This window comes from Anser brachyrhynchus, assembly GCF_964034855.1.
Source record: "Anser brachyrhynchus genome assembly, chromosome: 3".
Lineage (NCBI taxonomy): Eukaryota > Metazoa > Chordata > Aves > Anseriformes > Anatidae > Anser > Anser brachyrhynchus.
Genome location: NC_137696.1, coordinates 29,391,229 through 29,413,197, shown reverse-complemented (window position 1 = coordinate 29,413,197; position 21,969 = coordinate 29,391,229). Strand labels below are relative to the sequence as shown.

The 21,969-nt window shown below is 35.6% G+C and overlaps 1 protein-coding gene across 7 annotated transcripts in view; it reads left to right on the top strand.

Annotated features, from left to right (window-relative positions):
- Positions 1 to 21,679, top strand: part of SYT14 (synaptotagmin 14) — an 88,494-nt gene extending 66,815 nt beyond the window's left edge. For 6 of the 7 annotated variants that reach the window (XM_080586342.1, XM_080586339.1, XM_080586340.1 and 3 more), the window contains 2 exons: positions 8,124 to 8,313; positions 12,466 to 21,679. In XM_080586342.1, coding sequence (XP_080442468.1) covers positions 8,124 to 8,313; positions 12,466 to 12,779 — 504 coding nt within the window. In that variant the 3' untranslated portion in view covers positions 12,780 to 21,679. The remainder of the gene's footprint in view (positions 1 to 8,123; positions 8,314 to 12,465) is intronic. The other variant, XM_080586337.1, reaches the window with a different exon arrangement.
- The last annotated feature ends 290 nt before the right edge of the window (positions 21,680 to 21,969 follow it).

The following is a 21,969-nucleotide window of genomic DNA, read 5'->3' as shown; positions in this document are numbered from 1 at the left end:
TCTAGTTTTGATCACTTTTTTTTATCTACATAAAGCTAGAATACATCTAGAATAAATCAATACATAAAGCTAGAAAAAAATGTGAATATGACCAAGTATCTGTGAGATTCTCAGTGGCATAAATATGATTTACCAACCCAGGGAACAGTTTCAAAGGGCAGTAAGCAAAATAGTCAGGCTGCAAAAACATATTGTAAATTTCACAGAAGTAGCTTTTGAGAAGGAGTTTACAAGTCAACATTAACAAGGTTGTCACTGGCATGAAATTCTCACTTCTGAAGACTTCAAGCTGCTGTTTAAGTCCTCCTTGAGCAGTTCTTCGAGCTTTGAATCCAGAACTTCCTTTCCCTTAGACACTAACTTTCCTAACTATTTTGTTTTCTCATGATTTGAATTCTTTCTTGTTTGTCTGTATGCCTATACACTCTACTCACTTTTGTTACTGTCTTTCAAGGGAAAAAAAAAAAAAGGAAAAAGAAACAGTTACCATTTGCAGGTTTGAGCACCCTTCAGCAAGAGCATCTACACTGTTTTCCTCCAATTTGTTTCCACTGGGGGAAACCCTCATCAGATATATTGCACAAACAGGTGAAATTACCTAGTCTGCAAATGTATAATTTAAACGTTTGTGGGACTTTTAATGTTACTTTTGAGTTTACTTACTGATTGATTCTTCTTCTCCTGGGCTTTGCAGTATAACGTAAGCGTCCTACATTAGCGTCCTTCATTTCAGACTTGAGTATTTCTAGATAATCACTTTTTTGGTGTATTGAAACTGCCTGTATTCAGCATCAGATAAACATTTATCTTCATAGGGTGTCTTTTGCAAGGGATCCTTTTTGTCCCAGCGTGTTAGCTTCTTGTCAGGATGGCCCTCGTTGTCTGCCCTTGAGCTGCATCTTTCACTTTACAGTCTCTGTCTTTTGTGCTCAGTTAGCTGTCAGCTGGCCCCCAGAGAACCCAGCTTGTTTCCACTTCTTGCCCTTCTTTGTAGTCTGTATGAGAGCTCTAAGAACTAAAGCAGATCCATTCCAACTGCAAACACCTAGTGATCATCACATCGTGGGATTAAACATGACCTGAATAAATCAAAAGAGGTACCACTAGCAGGCTTAATTAGAGCCAGGTGAACTATTAAAAGGAAATAATTTAATTGACAAATGCATCATAAACATGCCTTTTATGTTATGGATTTGCTTATTGTGAAAAATAATTGCATGACTTTTTGTTCAATCAAATACCTGTCCATAGATTGACTTTTCATAAATTATGCGTACTGTTTGATCACTGAATCTTTTTCTCCCTTCCCAATTTGAAAGAGTGTGATCAAGAGAGAAAAGGGAAGAATCAAACTACTTGCCATTGCTTTCCCCACTGAGCATATTCTATGGAATATCTTACAAGACTAAGGTGCTTGGAGGATTTTCAGAGAAACAGGTAGTAAGGAGGCAGATCTGAGAGCTGGGTAATGAGCCTGGGTGCTCTGAAAGTGGCTTTGGATCTGTAAATGTATCTCTGTCTGGATAGAGTACTGCTAATTACATAGTCTGGTCTTGGACTCTGTCCCACAATAACATCTCCGTGGTCACGTTTGGCAGGGAGTAGAGGAGATGTGGAAGTGAGTCTGGGCAGGAGCTGTTAGCATAGCTTTATCAGGAGTGCAGGAATGTCTGCTTTTTTATGTAAGAAAATGTCTGCATTTTATGTAAGGTATTCTTACCTGAACTGCTAGTACAAACATCTAGCAGCTTTTAGTGCTTCAGTGTTTCTTTGTGTTGAGTGTCTTTTACCTAAGAAAACAGAGTTCAGTTTCTCTCCCTCACATATGGCTATATAAGCAGCGAGTAGACTTTTCTGCAATGTAAAGACAAAACACTTCTGTAAATGCAGTAAATTCCATTGTACATTCATTTCAAATTCCTTCCGCTGCTGCTAGGGTTTGCTGTGCAAATTTCAGGCGTATTCGGTCTGTGTAGCAACTACGTGCACTTTCACAGTATGGCAAGGAAACCAAAAGTGTAATTTAAAATGCAAACAAGTGGAATTTATAGAAAACCTAAAATGCTTCCTTATCTGTAGATAATTAATGTTCTGTTCTGCAGAGTTGATCGTTTAGAGGACTTTCAGATAAAAAACACTAATTCTTATGAAATAAAAAAGCACCAGAAATGTCACTGTGAACTTGTTAAAAATATTACAGGAAAGTGGAATTCTGTTTTGCCATTATAAAGAAGATATAAATTTTATTTTGTCATCCTAATTTTACCATTATTATTCATAGTATCCTAAAGTTTGAAAACAAACCACATTTCAAAATTATATTTGTCTTAGTAGAAAATATACAAAGGTGAAATTAGTATGTTATCATCATGCATCTATACTCTGTAACATTGTAGTTTATGTGGTAAATTAAAGCTGTGCATGGAATTTGTAAGGTTTCAGTCTCTCGTCTGTAGTGATTGAAAGGACTATATTTTTCATATGATCTACGTTCGTGAGTGCTTCATTTATGACAAAACAACTTGTTTTGTAAAATTATGCATCCTTAAGTGTTTTCTCAAGAGTTACAAAAAGAAGGCAGAGCAGAAGCTTTTGACAAGAAATGTGAATTTTATCACTTCAGATAATCTGCCTTTTAATTACATTAATAAGTTTTAATAATTTAAAAAAAAATCACATTTAATGTGAAGAATACCATTAATGTTGAATGAATTTATTTGCTGATTTTTTTTAAGTTGGAATTTGTGAATAGGATATGCTGCTAACATTTAAAGAATACCATTCTACCCCCAAAAAAGTGTGTTTTTTTTCCTGGGAATATTGTCAGAATATTTTTTGTCACATTTATGATATAGATTGAAAGATATTAATACTATAAAGTGTAAGTACATGAGTAAAAAATGCACATTCTACCTAAGTGGAATCCGCTTCAAGTTTTAATAGTAAATCATAAATAGATAAATAAATTACATAAAACAAAACAACAACAGCAAAACACCTATGTGTCTTAAATAACGATGCTTTCCTAAGACTTAATCTTAGGTGAGGTGAATAAAACCATGTATCAATGTTTCTAAGTTCAGGTTATTAGTTTAAAGCAAAAGACTAATAACCTATGTGTTTTCTTAGTTTGACTAATAGGACTGGCAGCTACAACAGAAATTGGAATTTCTTCCCTAATATATTGTGAAGATAGGTAACTTTGATTTCAAAAGTATTGGTTTTCTTTAAATAAATAAATATTTTTACTGTAACCTACAGAGATTGACAAGCATTTAAAATTGTAGTTTTTAAAATTGACAAAGCTTCAAAATGACAGTGGAATATAGGACAGAAAGAAACAACAACAAAAAAAGAAACCTTATTCATTTAATTGCTTTTTTTGCAGTGACTTTTTTTTCTAAATCTTATTATTGATATTACTATCAATAATCTTATTATTTCAAATATATATGAGATTGTTATAACTGTCGTGCAACTTCTGAGTTCTACCCATAAAAGCAAAAACTTGATACTTCCTGCAAGTTTGGTATACTGAAAGGGTACCAGTCATTTCATCTAAGGAACTGTTTTGTTACATCTTTCATATTTTTAAGGATTTTGTGTTTTTAAATACATCAGTCCTCACAGTTCTTCCATGAGCTAGGGGAAGAAGAATCACTGCCACGCAAGTGATGAGGAACCGAGGCTGACATTGCCACAGAGGCAACGAAGCATCCAGTAGAGTATGTGAGTGGGTTTTGGATACCAGAATCCAAAATTATAAAGCTCACTTCTTTGGCATACCTGATTGTTTTACATACCTCTGTTTTCAGAGCTAAGCTCTTCAGGTGGTTTCTGTTCTTTTTCCCAGGAATGAGCCCAGTACATTTTGAAAAGTATTTTAGCTTTGAAACATGTTTTTATAAAGTATCTAGTGCTTAAGATGCTAATGGAGCACCTGGAGCCTCTGGGTTTGGCTTTCTCTTCTTCTGTCTGGCTCTCCAAGCAGAGGTAGTGGATGGGCTACAGGCTGAGAGCTGGTCTGCAGCCTGTGTGGTGCTTGGGCATTCTCGTCACCTCCTCAGAGAGCTTTTACCCCAAAGTGGAACAGTAACTTTGGGGTTCAGCACTGGGCTGATGTTGGAGGCCTGGATTCAGTTCTTCCTTTTGCTTAACAGGATTCAAATTTCTTTCCCTAACCTCTCAGTTGTATTGCCATAGAAGTAGAAGAAAGTAATGTGCAACAAAGTTCTTTAAGAGATTAGTGGTATAACATTAACATTTAAAATTTGAGAGAGACATTTTGACAAGTAACATGCTGTGAATCAGATTTTTGTTGCTGAAGGATTGTCAGCAAGGTTTCATCTTTCCTGTGTATATTTTGAAAAGCCAAGAGAATCAGATGTTCTTGTTTTGCAAGCCTACAGAGGCATGATTTTAACCTATGCAATGAGGGGAATTCACTTTTCACTGTTGTCTGAGTATGGCCACATTGTTCCTCATGATTAACTTCATTTGGCTGAAGAGCAAAATTTAGCAGTATACAAAAGTAATAGTAAATGGAATTTATAGTGAAGAAAGACAAATCCATTTACATATATTGTCGTTGCAAATACAAGGTTCTGTATGTTGTCAGTGAGTAGCAAAAAGATTATTAGAAAATATACCTTAGGGGTTCAGGTCTGACATCATACATTGTATGTGTTCTCTTCTATTGGCACCAAGGGAAAATGTGTCTTCTTTTTGATTGCTGACTTTTGTACAGCACGTGAAATACAAATACTGTTTAATGGAAATGTTTTTATTATGTATTTATTAAAGAGTGATGTTTCTTCTCTAGGTATGAAAAAAAAACTCATCAGGGACAGTATTTTGGAGTAATTAAGTTTTTGTAGAATATGCGTATTACTTCTATAATACAGTGAAAAACAGTGATTCTTGTACGAATTGGTCAAATAAAATCAGCCTAGCTTTGTGATAAAGTACTGTCCTGTGGTGTATATGCAGAAAGTTTAAGTCCTTTGGGCAAAGCTCTGTGATATAAAATTGAAAAGCTGAAAATTTTTAATTCACCATAGTAAGACAAACCTTTGAACTAATTTTTTGGAAGAGACTTTATCTAAAGTTGTGGGTTTTTTTGTTTGTTTGGTTGGTTTTTTTGATTTGTTTGTTTCTAATGTTTGCTCTTAATAAAATATTTTTGCTATGGCTGAATTGAGAGAAATAGGTTAGAGTTTTAGATTTATGTCCTGGAGAGAACCTCAAAATACCATCCAGTTCAGCTTCTTGTACTGTGGCAAGACCATCTTACCTTGACAGTTCATCTAGGTTCTTCAAAATCTGCAGTTAAATTACATTCCTTCCTAGCCTATTCTGGTACGTCACTGACCTTAAAAGGCTTTTTGCTGTTATGAAATCTTAGTCGTTACATTAAACTTAGTCAGTATATTAAACTATATGCAGTGTTTATAGAGGAAGAAAGTGAAGAGTTATAAAAATAAACTTATGTAGACAGATTATTTCAAATAAATGGAAACCTTGGGTCTAAATATTACATTTCCCACAGTGAAACTACATTATCAAAGCGACCTATACATACGTTTACAGAAGGATTGAATGCAGATCTATATGGAGATGAAAAGCACTCTGGTAGCACTGTAATGACACGAGATGAAAGCTTTGTTGTAGCTAAGTTTCTATTCGTGTTGTGCTAATTAGCAACTTCAGTGTTAATGTTTCACAATTTGGCATGTGATCATGAAGCTTATATTCTTAGCAGGTAAAAATGCAATTTCTTTCCTTGCTCTTTTTTTGATGAGTTAGCATTCTTCTTGAATTTTGACCATGTAACCAGGAAAAACAAACAGTTAGACTGAACTTGGAGAAGTGCCTGTTGTATTTTAAATCCTGGGGCGGCTTATGGACTTGTCACGAAGTCAGGTTATTTACCAACACCTGTGAGTATCTCAGAATGCCTTGCTTAAAATGCTGAAGAGATTTCTACAGTCTGAACAACAAACTCTGTACTGGAGAAAATACTTTTGAGAAGACATCTAATGATACTCAGTATCCCTGATTTTAACTTTGTTGTTAAAAATCTACAGTTGTTGATCTAAGTCCTGATGGTCTCTACTGAATCTACCTTCCCCAGTTCCTGTTTCTTCTTCTTTCATTTCCATGTAGGATCTTTGTTTTCTTTCAGAAGAAAACTGACAAAATATAGCCGCACCTTCTTTCTCTTGTAGACTTTTTTTTGTGGACTTACAGCGTGACCACAATCAAATTAGAGACCAATGCTTTGAACAGTGTCAGGTTGGCTGTGTTTAAATTCCTGGCTCAACAAAATAATATGACTAAGCACCATAGGGATAACATGTTAAATTTTTGAAAGGCTAGAAAACTTAAGTAAGATCTGCAGTTGTGACAGGCTGAGGTTTTCAAATGTATGTGCGGTACATAGTCTGACTGCTGAATCAAGTCATTTTTCTTTTAAACTTTCCACTTTGTACTTTCCTGTTGAAGTTCAGAATCAAAAGATTCCTGTTTTGAGAGTGCCAAGAACAAGGGAATCAATGCATACTTGTAATTCATTTTCAGTAATTCATTTACAATTTGTAACCCACTTGAAATTTGTTCTTGGAATTGAGTAAAGAACTTCTGGAGAAAGAACCGAAGATTTAAAATCAGAGTTTGCAGTTTGGGGGATGAAGTCAGAGAATTTTCTTGATGTCCTTCTTTAGTTTTAAGAACACATTTGTTAGCACCAGTGAATGTTTCCTAATGAGGAAATTGATTGCTACTGGAAGGTTCTGTCAAACTTCTTGGAAACGTTTTGTTGAGAAGTAGTTCAAATGTCAGTATGAAGGATCTTGTAGGCTGATCGCTTCTTTTTGTAGGTACCATTTCTTCTATAATTTGAGATTCTGTAATGCATTTGGGCTTTATATGTCAAATTAAGTTACTTGCTTTTAAAGCTAACTTTTATCTTGATGAGGATTTGTGCAATTTAGGTTTTAGTACTGATCTCATGCTCATGTCAGCTGTTGCTGGAAATGATAGAGACATTTGGAATCAGGAATAATCAGCTTCACAAAATCATCATGACTCCTTGAAAGAGTGCTGTCAGATTCCCAAATGAGTCAAGCCATATTTGAAAAATCTGTGGATCCAATTTACGTATTTTTTAGAGAGTCATAAAGGGACGTGCTAATGATTCAAAGTTCTTGGCTGCCAAGCAAATGGCCATGCCATTGGCTAGATATTGTCCAGTTTCTTGTTTTAATAGGTACAACTCTACATGCCTATGCATGAAAGCAGGAAATTAAAGTAGAAATGGCTGTGATATGATTAACATGGCAGTGTAGCAAAAGTGTATTTTTTTTACTTTTTTTTTAATGCCAGGAATGAGGGGATTAAAAGGATAAAAGTGAGTATTAGAAGCTCCAATCAAAGGCAAGAGAATGTGTGAGAGATCTGAATTTTTTGGAAGCTTGCATGGTGGAAATTAATGCATCACTTGCTAACTTTTATGATGACATTCTTCCTGTCCCACCCAAGATAAAGGTTCTATAAGAATTCTGTAACCATGAATCAATTAAATTTCTTGTAAGCTAATTTATTCTAGAGAGAGTGCATTTTTCTATTTGCATGTGTTCTGTTATTTTACTAGTCACAAATTCTCAGTCTAGAGAATAACCTTTACAAAAGATGAATAAGAATCTCCTGCATTTTATTATCTTCAAAGTTCTGCTAGTGCTTTCCATTCTTGGAAAGTAAAGGATCCAAGGTTTAATGTTCTCCAGGATGCTAACAAATTATGTTACAAGTCTTATCTTACCAATTGAAGTAAATAGGGACCGTGAAGACTGCTTTTCATCTTCTTTAATTATTTCTCCTGAATGATGAAGCAACGGAAACACAAAATTAAGACTTATTTTAATTCTGGGCTACTTTAGTCTTTGTTACCTCTAGCATGTGTGAACCGAGTATATATTAAGGAATTACATTTCTTATTGGGTGACTGAATGGAATTTGTTATTGTCATTAAGTTGCTTTTCTAGTTTTCAGTGTGTTATTTAAAAATTAACTTCCCAATAACATACTTGAATAGAATGCATAGAACTTTTTCTTTTCTTTTATAGGGTTGTGACTCTCAAATGAGCATGTCAGAAGTGTCCTGCAGTGAAAGTACCTCCTCTTGTCAGTCTCTGGTGCATGGCTCAGCTCCAGAAATCCTCATTGGCCTCCTTTATAATGCTACAACTGGAAGATTATCAGCAGAAGTGATAAAAGGCAGCCACTTCAAAAACTTGGCAGCAAACAGACCACCCAGTGAGTGAAAATCTTTTTTCATTCTAATGCTTCTGTACTGGTGGGGATCTTGGTAGTAAGGACTTCAATCCTATCATTTAGTCTTACCCAATCAAAATGAAATAGAGCAATCATCAACTAATCTGTTTCATGTTTTATATTTCTAGTCAGTTGGGAAATAGCAAAAATCTGAAATTCAAAATATTAATTGAAAGTTGACAAGACTGCTTTAATTTTTCATGATGACTGAGTAATAAATTACCTTTATCATAATGATTAATTGCTAAATTACTAATGCGTCACATCATGGGCCAAGAATAAAAAGTTAGTGTTTAAAGAGAAAGTACATGCCAGCAAATATTAATCTAAACACTGTGAACAGTTACCGCTGTTCCTAGAGGGTTTGTTACTGCAGTCTTTAATTGCTTATGTGCCTGTGTATACGTGGTAGCAATATATTTAATTTAGGAATGTCAGTGAAGACAGCATAGAAACAAATGGAGACCTTTGGCATATATACTGTGCAGAAGGAAGATTTATAATCATCGAGGACTTGAACTGTGTGTTCAAGCATTTGTTCAGAAATACGTTTGTCTGAAATAAACTTTTAAATTTCAGCCAGATGGAATGTCACACACAGAATATTTTTACTGTCTCTAATTCTTTGATAAAGATTGAGAAATTTTAGTAATGAACTTTTTTTTCCTTGTTCTTTAAATGATGAGTCTGATTTATATCTGTTGTAGCCAGACACACCTACCTGTTCCTCTTGGTTTAGTCTTGGAGGCTCAGGTTTTAGTCTATCTTTCTGTTTCTAATCCCCAGATTTGTATGATACTACTAGATTACCCAGTAGGCTTCCGATGTTTTGTAAGTGATTTCACATCTCACATTGCCTTCAGATTTTAGGAAGTAAGCCAAACAACTTGAGACTGATGTTCTCTTTCTTTCTTGACCCATGTTTTATTCCATTCATTAATTACGTTTGGCTCAGCTACACTCTGCTCTGCTTTCTGTATACTTTTTGCACTGATGGAGCCAGAATTCATTAATATGGCCGGAGAAGGAAGGCCAAAGAAGAATTTCAAATACTTTTATATAATTAGGTAGCTGCCCTGGAGTCACCTATTTGGAGACAAAGCATAGAAATAGATGAGGAAAGCCAAGGAGAGCCAAGGACACTGAAATCTCTAGGGAAAGTCAAGTTTTTCTGAACATTTAGAATATGTGAATTAGTTGGGTACAGGAAGTCCATACTTGGTTTGATGACAGGTATGTTTATTCCCCTGTAAGTTAATTCCCAAACTGTGCTCTTGTGCTAACAGTTGCGTACAACACCGGGGTCAAAAGTTTTACTTTGAATGCAAGAAAGCAGCATAGAACATGACACACAACTCTGTAGTAGCATGTTCTGTCTTCTTTTTGGAGAGTAGGTTTCCTGATGACAAAAGTTTCCAAATAACTGCTCTTGTGTGTTACCTTCTGTCATACTTTCTGAAGGACAGGAGAAAGTTTTGATATTCATACTAATAATAGTCCACTTCTGCTTACACATATGTGGGTTTAGAGTTTTCTTTCTAGAAAGATGGAAAGTAATGCACCTTCTAGGTCTGGTAAGACAGTGCACACAATATTGTGGAATCCAAATTTCTTCTGTTGGTTGTTTTGTGCACCCCCACCAAGCAAGAAGAACTTCTTGTAAATTCCTGGACCCAGATGCATGCTATTGCCATTTTCTAACTCCCTGCCAAGTGTATTGTGACCATATGACAGCCTTTCTCTGTGCCATCACTTCCATAAAATGAAAACTAAGGCCCACGAGGTTGATAGTGAAATGCTCTGACCACATTTGTTGTTTGAACAGTCAGTGCTCCAAAATCTTTACTAGTGTTACAAAGTGCATGCACAGGTCAGTTTTCGTTCAGGTCTTGAGAAACTCCAATAGAAAGGGTAGCAATTTTTATTTCTCACAAGCGATCCTTCCGTATCATAGGGATCACGAACCTATGCAATTTTTGTGAAATGCTTCTGCAGCAAATAGAATTGAGTTCTTCGTTTCTGCTTCTTGGTAGTCTATGCTCCTCTGCTGCATATTTTAAATTTTATTTAGTAACTCATTTAGGAACTTATACAAGCAAATAAGCTAAATCCTGCAAGCAGTCAAAGTTGATGATAGAGTCTGTCTTGTTTTCTTTTTGTGACAGTTAATATTTTGTCTGAGAAAAGAAGGATGCTTCTTAGTATCTCTTAACATTTTGTTGAAAAGTTTTTGCACGTTATATGCATGCATGTGTATTTGCACACACACAAGATCCATAAATATATGAATTTTAACAACTGAGATCTTTACATTTAAATAGAGAGACTCATACATGAATTTTGGATGTAAGCATCCCTCACCTTTGGGTAGACTTCAGATTAGTCATTCTTGTGCCCAACTCCTTCTACGCAAGAAATAGTGTTAAAATCATGTAGCTGTAACTAATACCTAAGGGCACAAGAAGCTTAGTTTTCAGGTCAGTGATTTTTCATTTTATTGCTTTTAATGTATAAGTATAACCACCATGTGCAGTTTTTCTTAATATGCTGGAGTTTGCATGAAAAAGCATAAGGGTTGATAAAATGGATACAGCGATTTTAACCCAGTCTTCTGTAACCTGATCGTCTGCATGATTCTTTCTGTGCTCAGTGTGCTTTAGAACCCAGTAGCTGTAAGCGCTAAGATAACCCATTATATAAGCAGTGTAATTTGTAAAGATTACACAAAAACTGCACAAAATTGTCATTTCATGAAATTTTACCCAACAATCCTTTTGTTCAATCCTTTTCCTGATCTATGCTGCTAAGGTTTTGTGTTCTTCCACTCCAGTGAATAGTGTTTCCTCTTAAACTTTAACCTTTGATCCTCTCTCACCCAGCTATTGACATCTGGTCATTATTTCTTTTACTGCTTTCCACCCCCTGTTGTCAGATGGACTGTTCTGTTGTCTAAAACACTTGATAGGTGGACAGGTTTATATAATCCGAGGTGAGTTCCTGTAGACACTAATTGGGTGTTGTCTTTTTCATGCAAAAGAAAACTTGCCAGCAGTAAAGCTATCCACAGCTGCCTACTTTATTGGTTTATAACAGTATATGTTTATTATTTGTGGCACTCTTTAATGCACAAGTTGCATTTATCTCTGATTATGGATGATGGGATTTCAGTGTACCTGCAAAGTGAAATTACGCAGTGTTTCTTTTTACAGAAACTTGAATCTTTTAATAATATTATTCACTATTATTCATGGCAGGAATAAAGAATGAAAAAAACAAAACAAAACAAAAAAACAACACAGATTATTTAATAGTGGCATGTTTCTTAAAATAAGTTATAGTTATGACTTCATAAATGCACAACTTTCTGCAGGAGCATGGCTTGATGCTTCTAGTCAAATGAAAATAGAGCTTTAAAAATAAGTATTTATACCCAAATACTAACATTCTGTGTAGGCTAGCCACGTTTACTTGCATCAGCTTCCTAAACGTACTTGCTAAGAGCACTTTAAACAACCATATTGAATTGTGTAAAAATGATTTCTCTAAAGGTATAATAAGTGTGTTCCTTCATGAATCTAGAAATTAATTTTCTTTCTATTTTGTAAACTTTCACTTTTGAATGCACTTTGCTATGTTTTGGTCTTTAAAACGAATAAAATAAAGCCCAAAATGAGAACCACATCCATGCAGAGATTATTCTTAAGCATTTCATCCTGGCTGTTTTGATATCATCACTGCATATCAACTTTTTTTTTTCTTCTTTTTCTCTTCATTGTCTTTATTCTACCTCATTCTTATTCTCTGAAAATTCAGTGGTATGCTTTACAGTGTTGTGGCTAGTTGGAGCTTGCTAAGTGTTAATTTAAGTTTGTTTGGAACAAATAAGGGGCTTGATGGGAAGAAGGATCATGAGGTATACCTTTAATTTAACCCATTTACATAGTACTGAAGTTAATTACTTTGTTATTGTGTTTGTACTATTTTACTTAATTGTCATCTTCTTCATGTGTCTAATCTAATCTGTGTTCAATCAGCCTGGTATACACCATATCCTTGAGAATCTTGTAAATATCTCATTATCAAAAACGTTTATTCTAAGACTTCTAATATTCTAAACTATGATTTATTTTTTAGATACATACGTTAAGTTAACACTGCTGAACTCCATGGGGCAAGAGATGTCCAAATGCAAAACTTCAATCCGCCGAGGACAGCCAAATCCAGTATACAAAGAAACCTTCGTTTTCCAAGTTGCACTGTTTCAGCTTTCAGATGTGACCCTCATATTGTCTGTATATAATAAGCGCAGCATGAAACGAAAAGAGATGATAGGGTGGATTTCCTTAGGTCTTAACAGCTCAGGAGAAGATGAACTTAATCACTGGACTGAGATGAAAGAATCTAAAGGACAGCAAGTATGTAGATGGCATACTTTACTAGAATCTTAATGGACGGTACAAAGTGCAGTTGTGGTTCTAAGGGAGTTTTGTCTTTCAAGATGATCACTATTTCTGGTCACAGTCAACAGATTTGTTGTGGAAATGGAAAATGAAAATTGAGATCAACATTCCATCTTAAAGAGTGCACAACATGCAAAATGGCGAGATTTAATATATAATCGTCGTTTAGTATCAGGCACTTCCTTGGTGTTAGAGGAGCCTTGCTATATGCAAACATGTTGGCAGTCCCTCCCCCAGCCACCTGATGCTGTATTCGTTTGAGTTTGTTTTGTGTTTTTCAATTCAGTAATATTTTATGTAAGGTTCTCCAAATTGACGTACGCTCCTTCTTGTGTACTTTTTGTAGTGCTCTTACACTGTAGCTTCTGACCTGCCTGCATTCAGATTTAGGGTCAATAATTTGCACTATGAGAAAAAGTTGATGATCTGTGAAGAAAAAAAGTCAACAGCAATGAAAAACACCACCATAAAAACCAAGACCACCAGTGGAGAAGAACATTTAGTAATATGGCATATATGAATATACTGTTGTTTAACACTGAGTTTCTTTCCAGGAGCTTAGTACAATTAAGTTTTCATTTTTGATATCCAGTTGGTTTGAAAAATACTAGCATTTGGGCATCAGGTGAACTTTGACATAAAATAAATGTTTCTTCAGTCTGTGACAGGAACGAGCTCTCTATATGGCATAAATTGGGGTTTTCCCTTTGCCTGTACTTTTGCCTAATCCAAAGAGACCAGATCATTAGTTTGGTCCCTTCCAAATCTCCTTAGACAGGTTGTACTGTAAAACTATGTAACTTTCTGTTGAAAGCACCTCCTGTATTCGTGTATTCCAATGTAGGAAGCTCATAGAGCACGATTTTGCTAAAATATTTTTTCGTTAAAAAAAATTTGATATGTATTTCTTTAAAATGTCAGCAGTTGGAAGTTAGGTTGAAAGACTGAAGGAAGTGGAAGCAGTTGAACTGCTCAGAATGAATGAGAAATATTGTGACTTCTGTTAGAATAGACATTCGTTTGAGTCTTTTCTGAGCTGTGTTAGGGATTACTGTATGCCATTTGTTGGAAGTACAGGTCAGACCAGAATTTTTTAACTTTCTTCTTGGAGAAGACAACATTAGTGAGTTCTTTGTTTTCGTTTTTGGTTTTTTTTTTTTCAGTGATTGGCCAGCAAAAGAATTAATATTCACACCCAACATAGAAATTTTCTTTGCTTATATTCAGGTTGGGAACAGCAGCTTTCAAACAACAAAAGGAGCCACAGTATCACAAGAAAAGTTTACTATCAAATGAACACTTCTGGCTTCCACTGAAATTAGGGAAATATCTGTGCTTCTGAGATTTCGATTTGTCCCAAATATTTTAACTGGAATCACACTAACTGTCCGACTGCTGAATCCAAGTCAGATTACTGAAACTGTGGATTATTGAGTAAACGTTATTTTTTTAAACGCTTCCCAATTCAAATACTGTCTTTGCCTGTAGTGATGTTTCATTTAAAATTTTAATTATTGCTGTATGGAAAGCAAGCAAATTTGTTTTCCTTATAAATGGTGGTGATGTCTTACTGTTTTTTAGCACTTGGTGGGTAGAAGACAGAAGTTTTGGATACTATTAAGAGAATTAGTGGTAGCCTAGAACATTCTCATTAGGACATTTTTTTTTTCCTCTCAGATTTCTTTATAATACCTTTGAACAATCCTGGCTTTAGGGTACACGGTCAAGTACAGTGAGATTGGAGACAGTGACTATACTATACTAAAGAAATTTCATGTGGTTCTCAAATTCTCATAGTACTTAACAAGTTCACTAGGGCCTTTTTAAAGACTACTGTAATTCCACTTCTTATTTTATTTGGTGCCTTCTGAAGGGTTTATTTGCAGAGCCAGGTTTTCAGATTTAAAGATTAACAGGCCTGATTTTTAATCTGTTATTACATTGCTGCTTCATTTACAGAAGCTTTATTTATTAAATACAAATAATCCAAAAACTCTTTAACCAGGAATGATCTTGCAGTGCTACAAGTTGTCTCTTTTAATCCTTTTTGTTGCTCGGTTTGTAAAACGTAATGTTGAGTGTAGAATTTAATAATAATAATAATAATAATCAACATTAATTTTATATGCATAAGGAAAATTCTCAGATTTTCCCAATCCTTATAGCTTTCCTATGATAGAAACTGTCTTAGAAGCTGATCAAAAGCAACTTTTCAATGGACGTGGAAGTGTTTTTACTCATTCTGTTTGTGGATGTTTGAATGCTCTTTCCTAAAGCTGAAACTTATCTCTTAATTGTTGTCTCTTTGTACAGATTTTGATTTAAAATAATTTACAGTTTTTAACAGTAGGAACTGAGGAAGTTAATTCCAGTGGAGGGTATATTTAACATTGCCGTTGAAGAAGTGAGTTTGGAAGGTGCAGCAAGTAACCTCTTACAGAATCCAAACTAAACTAAGTGTCATGATTTGGGTTTATGTTTGTGGGTTGCATTGCTTCAGTTTTACATCTAATTATTCAGATTTCGAAGACACTGAAACCTTAATTTAGTCATAGCAGAGATTTAAAATAATCTGTGTTGGGCATATTTGGGAAGAAGAATCTCTTTCTAGATTATGCGACTTTTCCCACAGTAGTAAGGTCCAGTTTGTGCTTTGCAGAAGAGGGTTTGCTTTATTTGGATTTATTCTGTACAAAGGCTGGAAACTGAATGTGTAAAGAATGGAAATGAATGTTTAATTTTCAGGCAGTAGAATATGGATTTTCCATGCAAAACCAGTCACACCAATAATTGGATTCACCCTGGGATTTTTATGAATTAGTTACAGTATCAGTAGCTGTCATGTTGTTCTTTCTTTGTAGATCCCATTCTTATGCATTGTTTGTCATTATATTCTTCTTACTGCTTTATGCGAACCGATACTTTCCTATCTGAAATCTGCCTTAGATGCAGAAGCCCCCATAGGGGCTTAAGCATATAGTGCATTTTGGTGCATTAACTGAAGTCTCAAGCATGGAACAGAATTTCTAAAGAACAAAGTGTTTGAAGCAAATTAGAAAGAGACAGTTATATTTTCCTCAGACTTGTCGGTGCTTTCTTCATAGTTTTTTGTTGCTTATTTTTGTTCAAAAGTACAATTAGTACTTGGAAGAGTTTATCAAATTATCTAATTACTTTTCTGTGTGCCAATACACCATGTAGAGATTACAATTCTTGAATTAGTTTTCTGACAGTGTAGCCTTAAATAATTGTAGAACAGTGAAGTTCTTACAGATTCTATTCTGGAAAATATTTCATTCTTTCTGCATGTAATCTATTTGCTTTAATGTTTAGAATATTTCACATAGGTGTTCGCAAAGGTAAAGTCATCTTAAGGTATTATAGCTATGAGGAAAGGTGGTTAATTCCTTTCAGTATGTGGTATGGGCAAGGTTGCGATCTGTACAGACAAGTATGAAATCACTGTGCAGGAGTATGAGAGGGCCCGCAGTCTGTGTAGGACATTGCTGTCTCCCACATATGTGGAAGCATGGAGTAAGCAGAGCCACGCTTCTGCTCCCTGCTCAGGAGGGTGGCACTGGTAGGATTCAAAGCTTGGTCCCTGTGGTGCTTCCCATGCTCAGGACTTAAGGGACAGCTACGCAGTGTCCAAGCAGCGAGTCTGAGTGTAAAGGCAGAAGTTAGGCAAGGCGTGATGAATTCAATTCATGTATGAATTGAATACAGATCGCTCTTACACGTATAAATTCTAACAAAAAGGCTGTGGTAAAATCAGAGAATGATGTTTGAGGGGAAGCCTCTTGGCCTGACCATTTCAATGTGAAACTGCCAACACATTGCCCTTTCATTTAACCAAGAGTTGTATTAAGCTCTTATTCATCACACTTTTCTGGAGGAAAAATGGCTGTCTTGTCTAAAGCAGGTTTTAATATTATGGCTTGTCCAGCTGCAAGGCAGACTGACTTCCTCCTTGAGCTGAATTCTCAGTAAAAGTTCACCATTTATTTAACTCTCCCACCGATGTGCATGCATACCTCCCATTAACGTTAATAAGAGGAACCCATGGGCATCAACAGGAGTGGGGGACCTGACCCTGGAGGTTTTATGTGTAATGGGATCAGTAGAGTAGGGCAGTGGTACAGCGGGGCACCTGCAACATGATCAAATGTGATTCCAACTGTGAATGGACGTTTAAAAAAAAATAAAAATATCAGGATACTTAGTTATTTAATCATTATCTCTTATTTTTGTTTCTTCTGTTCCTCAGCTTGTGGAAATGCTTGAACATTAAAAATGTTAAAGCAATCGTCAAACATCTTGATTGCTTTAACTGGAATATTCAGCAAAGTTATTGTTAGAACAAGCTGTCAAGAATGCTCTGTATTTTTGTTCTATTTAACTCAGCTGCTGGATTTTGTAGTGCTTCACAGCTGGGTTTCAGACTACTTTGTTCTGGTGGTAGTTTTTGAAGGGGAAGTCATAGGAGCATTCGCTTGTCAGTGAAAGAATTCCTGACAAAGCGACGTCGTCTGAGAGTGAGGGCGCTAAAACGAGAGAGGGCCTCACACTGAGGTAGCTGTAGTGACTCCACTTCCACTCGAGGAGCCTTGCGGTCCTTGGAGGGCCCTACTCAGAGAAATGGTGGTGTGTGCTTTGTGGGAGCTCATACATCTGATGCTGCACGTGCTGCTCTGTGTGGGAGCCCCTCAGCTGCTAACCTAGCGTATTTTATAGACATAAGAAGGGTAAATAAGTGTTTATGTGCAGGGTGAGTACAAACTGGCCTACAGTGATGTGGATTAGTTTAGCCTTAAGAACTTACCACTGCCCCTCCTTAATTGCAAGCAGGGTTTCTTCCTTTCTGCAGACTATGCAGAAATCTTATGCACCCAATGTATCTGTTTATATTATGCCTACCTGCATACGGCACGATTAGATTAACGGTAGCAAGCTTAGTTTGTATTTGACGTGGTGTGACTGAGTTAATAAATTGGTCTGATACGTGCTGGGCCAGGTTTTGCTGCACAGGGTTTTGCTGATATAATAGAGAATAAGATCTGTATGGGGAGGAATGTGCCAGGAGTTAGGAAAGTGGGTAGTATTGCTCCTTTAGGAATGAAGACCAGGAAACAACTATGTCCAGAAAATGGGCAAGGCTAGCCTAATAGCAAGAAGCGTTCATTCACTTCCTTGGAAGCATTTACTGGTTGAGCTGGTACAAAGCCTCCAAAAGCTGCCTGTCTCTGAGGAGCCTACTCAGGAGAGCAGAAGCAGTACTACCATACCACTGAAGGAATACCTCATGGACATTCAGGGATGTAATTAATGTCATCCTTTTTGTCTTATATCTGAGGACAGGAGTCTTGCCCTTTTTATCGAGTTAATTCTTTTTCTGTGTTTTGCAAATCCTATGGACATTCACTGCATGCCTAGGGTTTAAAGTGGATTGCTTTATAACTTTTGTTTCATTTCCAAAGCATGACTTTGAGTGAATTTTCAGAATTAACTAGAAGCATTATCATAGCTTTAAGATGTAAGGTAATTTCTAGGCCATAGTGCAAGCAAGGAGCAGGGCTTTGAACAAATTTTGATGGTGAATTTTGCAAATGGCTTATTATGACATTTTAAGAAAATTTCTAAGCGGTTGAATGTATTAGGGAATATTTACAAAAAAAAAAAAAGGAAATAGAGCAATGATCTTTTTTACTATACAGCTAGTTTGCTGTCCTTTCCAGTAAACCACAAGGTTCATTAGTGCTCCGTACTGTTTTGTTTATGATAACAGTTTTTAATGTGATTTTCATGACAAAGTGTAATTAGTGAAACCTTTTATTCAATTTTCCCTTTCTTTGCTTTTTTTAAGGAGAGATTTCTCCTTATATAGTATATATACTTTCTTACAGAGCTTTCTTACCTATTTTTCTATAAGATGATTTAACATTGTAAAATTAAATGCTCTATGAGCAAGCTATATCACTGTTACACAATCTAAAGTGCTAATATAATGACTAAGGGCCTGAACCTACTGCCTTTTACTCGGGTCTTGGTTTAACTGCACTTTCTTCGTGTCGGGCAGAACCTTTCCCCATAAGCAGTTCCATCCATTTCCCTGAAGTGACTCAGGGAAAGGTACAATTAACACGAAGAAGAGTGGTAAAACTGAGCCTCCTCTCCATTCTTAGTGGGACATCTGTCATGAGTAAAGGCTGCTGGCTCTGTCCCAAAAGTGTAGTTATAGATTATAGTTCCCTTGATCTTCAGTAATTTTGAACTTGTTTTCTGGTGACTATAAGCTAATAACTGATGGTAGTGAATACGAATATCGAATTGTGCTGTTATCAGCAAGATTATTAAAATGTGTTTCACATTTTAATTCATTCTCTCATTGGGATATAAGGAATTGGGTTTGTGAAGCATTTTATTGCATAGAGATAGCACACATTCACCGCATTTTTAATAAGTGTATGAAATATACGGTATGTAGCATTTTCTTGCTTACTTTTATACTGCCTGTATGCCACCGATGCACTCGGTGCCTTGTTTCTTTTGTACAAGACCAATATGTAGAGAAACTAATGTTATCACATGTAAGCAATGTCACTGCAAATCAGAAGATGTCTTAACCCGGTGATTCCTAGTACGGGAGGTTTCAAATGGCAGTTCGGTTTGACACAATGCATTTCTTTGAGTTTTTAGCTTTCCCCTTCCCTTCCTCATCCTGCCTCTCCAAGAAACCTCCTCACACGACTGTTTATTCCTATCTGATTCCTGTGTCTGATCTAAGTCACATGGTGTTAACCAAAGAACCAAGTCTGTTTCGAATTCTTCGGACAAATATTGTTTGGACTTGCTGTTACTTAAAGACAGAAATGACATAACGGATCTCTTTGAACAAATATAAAATAGGCTTCTGTAAATGTGACTCGCAGCTGAGAATTCAAGATACCTCTTTTCTGACTGGTCGTGCATTATTGTGTCGGTAGCAATGTGTTTGATTTATATTTCTTTGTGTATTTTAATCAAAATCACATCAAAAATATAAATCAGTGCTGTCAAATTAGCTTATTTTACTCATTTTATACATATATCTGAAGTGTGCAACTTTGAGAACAGATTCAGCTTTTGTGTCTGAAGCCCTGATAGTATATGATAACTGTCTAGCATATGCTGGTCTTACGGAAACAGACTCATGCTGCATTATACATACATTTCCTACTAGTATCCTCTTCATTGTATAATTTATGGAATATAACATGGTTTTCAACTAATGTTTCAACTTGAAATTCCTTAAAATTCAGTGCATGTATAGCCTTAAACATTTTAAGACACTAAGCACAGTTTTAAAGGGAATAGGTTATATTTGCAAGTCCTGTTTAGAAATCAGAGAATTATTTTTATATGTCAATCAAAGATCATCGAAAATGGGCATATTAAAGTCATGTTACCAACACTGCTCCTAATTATATGCATTTATAAAAAGCATTTTGGCGGAACTTTTTAGACGTGAAACATCACTGCTCATTTTCTTTCTTGAATTTGCTGATTTTGTTTTCATGCTTTCATTTCTGTACAGAATCTTGGAGCCTATAAAGCAATGTCCGTGACTGAATTTTCCCTCTTTTAGAATTTCTTGAGCTTCTCTTCTGTTTTGCTGTGCTTTTAATTTGAATAAGCAGTAATTAAAATTCTCTATTTATTTATTTATTTATTTATTTATTTATTTTTACGTTTTGACAGTAAGAAAGAGTGAATGACTGTTTTCAACTGTTTACATGGCTTATTAAATTCTTAAGACTTCATTTGAAACTGCCATTATAATCCAGATGAAGACATACCTTTCATGGCGTTTCAGTCCACAGCAGGTGAAGACGGAGTTCTGGCAATGAATGTACAGATCTGCATATTGGGTGTCAAATTGTAAATCCCCAGAGGGATTTATAATTATGTGTCACATTGTACCTACAGCATCTCCAATTGTGTGATGTCAGTTACATCTTGTTTTGTTTCCTTTGTTATTAACTAGCAAAAAAAAACCACCCCAACACCCTACTTTTATCATTTTATGCTAACATATATTAATCTTGAGGGTTTCCAGTGTATGAGATTAGTTAGTGTTGTCAGCTGTCTTTCTGTTTAAAAAAATAATAATAAAAAGCTGGTCTTTCAGCATATGCATTCCATTACTATTCTTATTTTGGGGAGAGGCAAACTGCCACCAGCTATTTGTAGTTGTATTTACCTGTACAGCACAGGTAACTTTAATTCCATATTAGTTTGATGAAAACATGCTATAGTATATTTTCAAAGTATGGATCTGTCACAACATTAAAATAATCATTTTACGTACCTGAAGCTTTGCAGCTGTGGTTTTCTATTTTGTTTGCTCTCTCTATTTGTATTGATTACTCTGTGAAACGTGTTTTTGTCAGTTTTGGGGCTGGAATGGATATTCTTTGGTTAATTCAAACTACTTTCTGTATGTGGAATCAGCTTTTTGCATGTGAACTTAATTGTTGGAAAGTATTTGAAAAAAAGGAAAAATTACCTTTAAAACTGGTTGTTGTCACTTTCCTTTGGAGTTAATTAGATCTTAAACAAATGTAGTAGACTTCACTGTTTAGGAGATACTAATGCTTGGACAACTGTTTGAACTCCTGTCAGCATTAAAAGAAAAACAATAATTTTGGCAAGCTAACTAATCCTCTCCCTAACATACTTCTTGGCTCTGTTTCCAAATTTCCTAAGTTTCCCCAATTCCCTCTCCATTTCTCACAGTCTTTGTTGATGTCATGAATCTTCTACTTAGAGAAATTTAAATTAACCAATGTGATAATGTTCTGACAAATATGATGTGTATATTGGCAAATAAAGACACACTCAGGTGATAATTCTGATTGACTTTGGAAATTGGCTTTATGCAGTTTTCTTCTGGGGTCATTTTTGATTGCGTCTGCTTCTTTGTCCCACGTGCCTTTCTCAGAAGGGATCTCATCTAATGCGCCTAACTTCCACTTTCTAAGGAACAGGTAGGGTGAAATAATTGAAGGTTGATTTAAACATGAAATAAGTAACAATTGTAATTTCACTGTGACCCAGCTTAGATCTTCTATACTGTCCTCTAATGATTTTTGTAGTACATGCTAGAAAAAAGCTTTCTGGGCCCTCATGGCAGGTCTGC